General features: G+C 58.6%; 8 protein-coding genes across 8 annotated transcripts in view; 4 read left to right on the top strand and 4 right to left on the bottom strand.

Annotated features, from left to right (window-relative positions):
* IE81DRAFT_69776 (hypothetical protein) lies at nt 1-907 on the top strand. The gene has a single exon (XM_025517550.1). The coding sequence runs from the start codon at nt 305-307 to the stop codon at nt 809-811; it is 507 nt and encodes a 168-aa protein (XP_025366016.1). The 5' UTR covers nt 1-304; the 3' UTR covers nt 812-907.
* On the bottom strand, nt 711-1,767 carry IE81DRAFT_327087 (hypothetical protein). The gene is made up of 2 exons (XM_025515005.1): nt 1,464-1,767; nt 711-1,383 (listed from the first exon to the last, which is right to left on the bottom strand). Exons 1-2 carry the CDS (start codon nt 1,524-1,526, stop codon nt 1,126-1,128), a joined length of 321 nt encoding a protein of 106 aa, XP_025366015.1. The 5' UTR covers nt 1,527-1,767; the 3' UTR covers nt 711-1,125.
* Nucleotides 1,264-2,288, bottom strand: IE81DRAFT_69872 (hypothetical protein). The gene has a single exon (XM_025517551.1). The coding sequence runs from the start codon at nt 2,132-2,134 to the stop codon at nt 1,589-1,591; it is 546 nt and encodes a 181-aa protein (XP_025366014.1). The 5' UTR covers nt 2,135-2,288; the 3' UTR covers nt 1,264-1,588.
* On the top strand, nt 2,119-2,861 carry IE81DRAFT_69643 (hypothetical protein). The gene has a single exon (XM_025517549.1). The coding sequence runs from the start codon at nt 2,226-2,228 to the stop codon at nt 2,748-2,750; it is 525 nt and encodes a 174-aa protein (XP_025366013.1). The 5' UTR covers nt 2,119-2,225; the 3' UTR covers nt 2,751-2,861.
* A 378-nt stretch (nt 2,862-3,239) lies between these two features.
* IE81DRAFT_69941 (hypothetical protein) lies at nt 3,240-3,827 on the bottom strand. The gene is made up of 2 exons (XM_025517553.1): nt 3,737-3,827; nt 3,240-3,607 (listed from the first exon to the last, which is right to left on the bottom strand). The coding sequence occupies exon 2, from the start codon at nt 3,597-3,599 to the stop codon at nt 3,285-3,287; it is 315 nt and encodes a 104-aa protein (XP_025366012.1). The 5' UTR covers nt 3,600-3,607; nt 3,737-3,827; the 3' UTR covers nt 3,240-3,284.
* IE81DRAFT_295676 (CRAL/TRIO domain-containing protein) lies at nt 3,627-5,088 on the top strand (the record flags this gene model as incomplete). The annotated part of the gene is made up of 4 exons (XM_025512102.1): nt 3,627-4,253; nt 4,346-4,507; nt 4,605-4,647; nt 4,709-5,088. Coding segments are annotated over 4 exons (1,212 nt in total), but the record flags the coding sequence as incomplete, so codon positions are not given.
* Nucleotides 5,089-6,063: 975 nt separating this feature from the next.
* Nucleotides 6,064-6,390, top strand: IE81DRAFT_272947 (hypothetical protein; the record flags this gene model as incomplete). Its single annotated transcript, XM_025511426.1, has 1 exon — nt 6,064-6,390. A coding segment is annotated over one exon (327 nt), but the record flags the coding sequence as incomplete, so codon positions are not given.
* Nucleotides 6,391-6,586: 196 nt separating this feature from the next.
* The window catches only part of IE81DRAFT_327082 (hypothetical protein), a gene marked incomplete at its 5' end in the record, with an annotated part of 2,579 nt that continues 1,658 nt past the window's right edge, over nt 6,587-7,507 (bottom strand). The window contains 3 exons of the mRNA XM_025515004.1: nt 6,587-6,870; nt 6,962-7,043; nt 7,140-7,487. Of these exons, the coding sequence (XP_025366009.1) occupies nt 6,707-6,870; nt 6,962-7,043; nt 7,140-7,487 (594 nt within the window). The remainder of the gene's footprint in view (nt 6,871-6,961; nt 7,044-7,139; nt 7,488-7,507) is intronic.

Below are 7,507 nucleotides of genomic sequence, written 5' to 3'. Positions count from 1 at the left end.
TCTTGGTTTGGACGAGGGCTTGAACCTCGTGGAGAGGTGGAGATGACGCGAAGCGAGCGGATCCGTGTCTGGGGCACACTCACTCACTCACTCACTCACTCACTCACTCACTCACTCACACATACACACACACACACACACACACACACACACACACACACACACACACACACACACACACACACACACACACACACACACACAGCATGTTCTCGCAATCTATACCAAATCGTAACTCGCTACCACTGCGGAGACACGCAGGAGAGAAGGACCACGTGTTGATTGCGTTTGCTAAACTGCCGGAATGCAAGGGGCGTACTCCGCCGTTCTTTCGGGGCGTACTCCGCCGTTCTTTCGTTTGGCGTTGGGCATTTTGTGGTCCTGCGATCAGTCCACCTTGTCGATCGACTTGGCCCCTTCGGTGGACGCGGGCGCATCTGCATCCGCACCTTCATCGTCGCCCCCGTCATCGTCGTCGTCGTCGTCGTCGCCAGCACCAAAGTCTGGCATGCCTCCAGCGCCTCCGCCTTGCTGCATTTGCGCCATGAGAGCTATCGCGGTGCGGCAGCACGTCAGCTTTAGTGCACGCCGGCCCTGGTCCTTTTTGGGCATATTTTACGCACCTTGGAGGTCCATGCCGCCCATTCCGCCATCTCCACCTCCCATGCCTCCCATTCCTCCCATACCAGGCATGCCGCCCATGCCACCCATGCCCCCCATCATGGAAGGGTCTAATCCGCCCATACCTCCAGCTCCGCCCAGCGCATCGAGGTCCTCTCCACCATCCTGCTCATCCTCGTCGACCCACTGAAGCGCGATGCAAGAAACACTTCGTGTGAGCATGTGTGCGCTGGGCGTGCGAGCGCAACGTGTTCCTCGCATTTCTAGCATGGCATTCATTCAGCTACGCCAGCTCACCTTTTCGAAATCGGTCTTGACATTGTGCAAGCGCACCTTGTCCTTGGACAATCTGGGCCAGTACTCCAGCTGATGCTCCTTCTTTCTCAATTTGAGAAAGAGGTGCTTGTCTGTTTGAACAACTTGACTCTCCTGTGTTGCGAGCAGGAGATCAAAAGTCAGCTTGCGTTTCGCTCCCACACACGACACATGCTGCACATCATGCGCTCAAAAGCAATGCTGCTTCGGCACTGCCTCACGATGTATGTGGCTGCGAGCTTTGTCGTGCGCGCGCTCAGCAAAACTCACCTCTGGCACAATCTCGCCAAACAGCTTGAGATCAAACTTGTACTCCTTCTCTTCGATGCTCTTGGACTTATCGCCCTGAACCTTGCTCTCAAAAGCGAAGCCGTCAGATTGCAGATCCACCTTTGTCGCAGGCTTGGGCGGAAGGTTTGGTGCCTCGATGGTCAGGAGGACGAGGTTCTGAATGAAGAGAAGAGGATGGGCATGAGGACCGTCAGAGCCCCGCGTTACAGTTGTGCTCGAGCGCGCTACCGACTCACCTTTTCGGGCTCTGACTCTGAAGAACGCTGAGCCCAAAAGACGGGGGGTGCGATGGGAGCCATGGTGGGATTAGTAGTGCCCCTCAAGGATGCGTTGCTTGCGAGTGATGAATCGGTTGCGGCGTCTAGCAGCAGTTGCGCTTTGCGTGATCGAAGGCTTCGTGTATGCTAGTGTGTCCTCCCTCGATGGCAGTCAAGCTTGTATGCGGTGGTCGTGAATGGAAGCGACGGCTGGACTCTGGACCTTCGAACTCACGACTCGCGACTGCTGGACAGAACTGGCAGCCCATGCAGCAGGCACTCGACTCATCAGACTCGAAGATGTTGTGGAGCGCGCGCCCGCAGATTTCTTTGAAGCGTCTGTGCGCAACGCTGCAGCGATGAGCGACAATCCAGCGCAGCCCGCCAAAAAAGCTTCTGGAAGTCACGAGTCCCTCGCGCGCTCGCGAAGAAGGCATAGGAATTCGTATTCGCACGCGGAATACTGAGAACATTCTCGACCTTACGCTGGCTGGGTCTGCATGCAGCACCAGATCGTACGTGACGCATGCTATGCACGCACGCGCGTGCGCAACACGTGATACGAGAAGCAGCAGCAGCAGGGTCATGCTCCGCGGCTCATCAGCGAGAGGTCCGCGGGATGGCGCGGCAGATTCTTCACGCGGCGTCATGCAGCGACGCACTGACGGTCGCGATGACGGGTCAATCAGAGTCACACAGGCGCGAGTGCGGTCAGTTTGAGTGACAGGCACAGGGTCGTCTATGTGGCTGCTGCCTGTCGAGCCCTCGCTTATGGCGGGGGGGCATGAAACACCCGTCTCGAGCTGCGAAAGGGACGCAATCGTGAATGTCGAATCATCGCGGCCGAGAATTAGCGGCTCAAGCTCGGATTTAGCGATGAATGATGGCCCATTCGCAGCACTACCCTGTTGGTCAGAGAGAGGTGGGCTTGGCAAAAGGTATGCAGGCAGGTATACTTTTACGCAGGGTGGTACCAGTACCGCCAAGCACGACGTGTACCCGCAACGGAGTCCTCTTCCCGTACGGAGAGAGCGGAAACACCAAATGAGTTCCACGCACAACGTAAGCCTAGAGTTACACTCCCGTGAAGGAAAGGAGAGGAGCTGGATCGTCTCCGCGCGCGCAAGCGCGTATGAACGGGAGCAAGCAACCGCGTTGTACGGCGCACAAACGCCGGCGGGCGGAACTCGGCGCGCGCGCGTGGATCGCGGCGATTCACGATTGTCGAGATCGAGATCGGTCCCGCACGCATGCCGCGCGCCGTAAGTTCCCGCTTGAGTGAGCGCGCGCGCGGGGTCAAGTGAGCTATAGGCTGGAGTTGGACTCACGACTAGTCACGATGAGTGGCAGCACGCACCTCTGTCACCGTATACCACAACGCAACAATCAACCTGCGATCGTGATGAGGGGCGAGCTAGGCGATCAAGCCAGTCGCAAGTTCGCTCGACCGTGACGCACGGCTGAGCGTGCTTGCTGCGTGGGTGAGTGCATGCTTGGACTCGAAGCAGCTGCTGTCACCGCGCGCGCGAAATCAATTCACCTTTTAATTAGCGCAATGACGCGCGCGCTCGCCGGAGCTAAGCACCCGATCGATATATTCATCGTTTGTATCTTCCCGCAGCGCGCCCACATAGACTCACTCATCACGACTCACAATCGCGACTGCATGCCGCCCATGTCATCGTGCGCGCGCATGCAACGAGCTTATTAAAAGCATCATCAGCAGTGAAGCAGGCGCAGGCAGGCATCAGGCAGCCAGGCATTCTCCGCGCCCTAGCTGCTGCTGATGGATGTCTGAGTTCATGCAAAAAACGCCGATCTGGTGCAGTCAGACAGGCAAATAAGCCACCTTGCCCCTACAAAAAGAACAGCAGCGGCAGGGTTTGAGAGGCGCGCGCGCGCGTGCAACGTCTCAGCGATCGCTCTCCGGACTCGATCGCGATCAGACAGCTTACAGTGCCTACCAGCAGGCCTGCGTACCCTCCCAGCATACCCTGCATCCGACACATCACCACCACTACCGCCGCCACCACCACCACCACCACCACACCTTTTGAGGGTCGCAGCCACGCATACATCCAGCCAGTCATTTGGCACCACATCGAGAGTAGACATCGCTCTCGCTCGGGACCAGCTCCCACGATGTCGCTGCCAGCCCTCGATCGAGAGGCTTCACGGCTCTCCAAGGCATCTGGATCGACGGGAGCGGACAAGGGACGCGTCGCTCGGATTCGCAGCGGAGTGTGGGGAGCAGCTGGCCGAGCAGCCAGCGTTGCTAGCGTGGCCACTTTGGGAACGTTGAATGGGCAATCAGAGGCGCAACAGAAGGCAGAAGATGTGCAGCTGAACGGATTCACCGGCGTCTTTCCCGTTCCCGCACCTGGATGCAGACCCGCTCCCCCCGCAGCTCTCACGACGGCGCAATCTGAAGCGTACGACAAGATGCTGCGTTACTTTAAGCAAGACGTCACGCAGTACCCCATCTCGCTCGCTACCGGCGCAGCCAAGCAGCCCGCAACCGAGTGGGAAAAGTTGAGACTGTTGAGCAGAGAAAGCATGCTGAGGTATCTTCGCGCAACAAAGTGGGATGTGTCGCAGGCGCAAAAGAGGTTGACAGAGACGATCGCTTGGAGGAGAGAATTCGGTGTGGACAAGCTGGATCCCGATGAGATGGCGCACGAGGCCAAGAGCGGAAAGGAGACGGTGCTGGGATACGATAACAAGGCGAGACCGCTGCATTACATGCATCCTCACAGGAACGACACAAAGGTGGGTGCGGGAGCAAAAGCGTGCGGGGCGTTGATGAAGGTATACTTAACAAAGACTCTGCTTGCGGCCTCGCACTCTCCCCACGCGCGCAGGAAACGCCGAGGCAGATGCAGTTCGCCGTGTGGATCTTGGAGCGCAGCGTGGATCTGATGCCTCCTGGCATCGAACAATTGGCCCTTCTGATCAACTTTGATCATCGGTCACGCAACCCAACCAGCATTGCCAATGCCAAGCTCATGCTGTACATCCTCCAAGTGAGCTTGACGCAGGCTAGACTTTAGTTTGAAAGGCTCGTGTGACTTCAGTTTGACAGGCTCGCTCACACGCCCCCTATCATTGGGCCCCCTTCAGAATCATTACGTGGAGCGATTGGGTGTGGCGCTATGCATCAATGGTGAGCGCATTTACGCGGTCTGAAGGACAAGACGCTTGAGCTGACGCGTCCACGCGCGCAGTGCCTTGGATTTTCAAAGCCTTCTGGAGCGCGATCCAGCCTTTTATCGACCCCGTCACAAAGAGCAAGTGCAAATTCGATGAAGCCATCAAGGACGAAGTCCCCTCGGAGCAGTTGAGCGCCGACTTTGGTGGCACGCTGGATCCCAAGTACAACCACGATGCGTACTGGCCAGATCTGGTCAAGACTTGCGACGAAAGGCGAGAGCAGATGATGCGGCGCTTCAAGGAGATGTGCAATTCAGAAGTCGGCGCTTCGGAATGGGTCATTTTGGGTGGAGACGACAAGGAAGCGCCCTTTAACAAAAAGGACTTGGCAGCGATCAAAAGGGCCGGTACTGAGCCGGACGACCACGTCGAAGCTGCTGCTGCTGCAGGGAATGCCTCCCGCGCGGGCAACAGCGGGCAGGAAGCACGCGACGCAGCGATCAAGAGCAGCGACGCTCGCAGCGTTGGGCAACCGGTCGCCGAGCATCAAGAAGCGCCGGGTCTTGGACCCGAAGATCCAAAGGAATCGCTAGAGCGCTTCCAGACTGCCAATGGATACGCGACACCAGGCGCTGAGCCAAAGACACCGACCGGGTTTCGTCCAGTCGAGCGCTTCGTCACACCCACTGAGCAACTCTCGAGGAGCCCCATCGATCGCAACTTTTCGCAGCACGTCACGACGACGTCGCCTGTTGCGGAAGACGACGAGATTGCAAATGCTTCTCCGTCTACAGCGACGCCCAGTCGAGTGGGCACGCAAGGGACGACGGATACGAGCGTGTCTGCTTCTTCGCCCAAGCGCAAGCCGAGTGGCGCGCGAAGCTTCTTTGACAGCTTGAGGAAGCACAAAGATTCCAGCAGACCCGGAACGCCCTCTTCGCTCTTTGAGAGGCGGGAAAGGAAGGAGAAGAATGACAAGACTGCGGCTGCGACCGCGACCGCGACCGCGGGCGCCACAGCGGACGGCAGCTTGAAACGAGCTTCGACGCAAAAGAATCAGCAAGGTCATCATGCCCAGCGCGACCTGCATGGTATTGCGGCGCAGATTTCGACTGGCATGGCTAGTGGCGCGACCGCCTTTGCTGCTGCGCTTCAGCACAGAGCAGAACATCACACTGCGCGACAAGAAGCTCTGCGGAAGGAGGAGGCAGGAGCGGCAGCTACGAGTGGAAGCTGGGATGCAGCGGCAGGAGCAAAAGACGCGCAAGACGCGCAAGACGATGCTGCGCGGATCACGACGCTGCAGCAGCAGACGTCCGACTCAGAAAAGGCGGAAGCGGGGCTTGCGGGCGACCGTAGCAGTACGACGACCCCAGATGGAAAGCAAGCGGGCGAGCCGACGATGGTCGCAAATGGCAGCAAGCCAGCCTCTTCACCCAGCGCACCCATCTCCGTCCTCTTTTTTGCCTCGGCGCGCGATGCTGCAGGCTCTTTGGAGCTTCCATTATACCTGCCCCGCGCTGGCTTTCCCCTGTCGGAATTGGCCGGTCTGATCCTGCTCGAACGAAAGGCGGCGCTGGCCGAGGGCAAGTCTGACGACGCGCACACGACGCCCGATGTGGAAGCGCTGCAGCGCATCTTAGAGTCGGCTAGGTGGAGCGTGAATGAGGAAATGGTCGATGAGGATGGCCTTGCGAGCACTTTGTTGAATGGTGGAGAACGCGTGGCACCCATTACTCCTGTCAGCGGGGGATGATCGCTGCTGCCGAGGACGCAGCAGCGCTTCATTTCGGACTCTTCGCAGCGCAGCAATGCGCACGACGTTTCACACACAAGATTCACGTGATTCTGGAATATACACCCACTAATGATGCTGCCAACGGCAGCATTCCGATTCGCATGCATTCGAGATGTGCAGTGATACAAGGGTGCGAAAAAGAAGAGCAAACGAGTGCGCTTTTTGGCGAAGGCGAAGAATGTCAGCAAAGGCGGGCGCGGCGGCGGCGCGGCGGCGGAGAGGAGATTACGCTCGCGCGCGTGGCGGCGCGGCGGCGGCGGAGAGGAGATTACGCCTACTGCCACGCCTTTTGAGCGTACAGCGGGTATAGGTCTTGCGTGGTGAGGCTATTGTACGCCGTAGCGTCCGAGTTGGCGTACTTTTTGGCAGTCTGAACCGAGTTGAGGATGCGAACGACGGAGCTCAGGATAAAGTCGACGAGAATGACGTCGACGAGCGCTGCAGAGGCGCGGGCGCGTCAGTACTCGGAATGGGGGAAAGAAAGAGGGCCAGATTTCTCGCATCGCCGGGCGCGCGCGCGCGCACTCACTGTCGGGCATTGCCGCGGTAGCGTTACCTGTCAAGGGCGACGCTACATAGTCTGGTGAAGAAGCGAATGGAAGGGCAGTGTGCTGTGCAGGTGGGGGTCAGCAAAGATGTCAGCCCTCGAAGCATGCAAAGTCGATCCGCGTGATCGGCGTGATCCGCGTGATCCGCGTGACACGCACGACTGTATCGTCACCGTCGTTTCCGAGATCATCGTGCGTGACGTAACCCAATGTCGGGCTATCAGCTCGACGTTCCGCTGCGCGCTGATCGAGCCTAGCGAGATCAGCCTGCGCAAGCTCGTGCTGCTTCTTGCCCCAGTCGTCAAAGATGCGGTGAACGTCGGCATCTGCTGAGCGTGGCGGCGCTGACGCCGACGACGACGACGAAGCGACGTTTGCATCCGCCTCTCGTTTCGATGCTGCACCTGCGACGGGGTCCCGATTGAGCTTGTGAATGATTTGCGAGGCGTACTGGTATGGCACATCCTTGATGTAGAGAAAGGCGTCCTTGAATGGTGACACGATGTACTGTGGGGGGGGGGGGGGGG

The sequence above is a fragment of the Ceraceosorus guamensis genome (genome assembly GCF_003144195.1).
Source record: "Ceraceosorus guamensis strain MCA 4658 unplaced genomic scaffold IE81scaffold_176, whole genome shotgun sequence".
Lineage (NCBI taxonomy): Eukaryota > Fungi > Basidiomycota > Exobasidiomycetes > Ceraceosorales > Ceraceosoraceae > Ceraceosorus > Ceraceosorus guamensis.
This window is presented reverse-complemented; position numbering and strand designations above follow the sequence as displayed.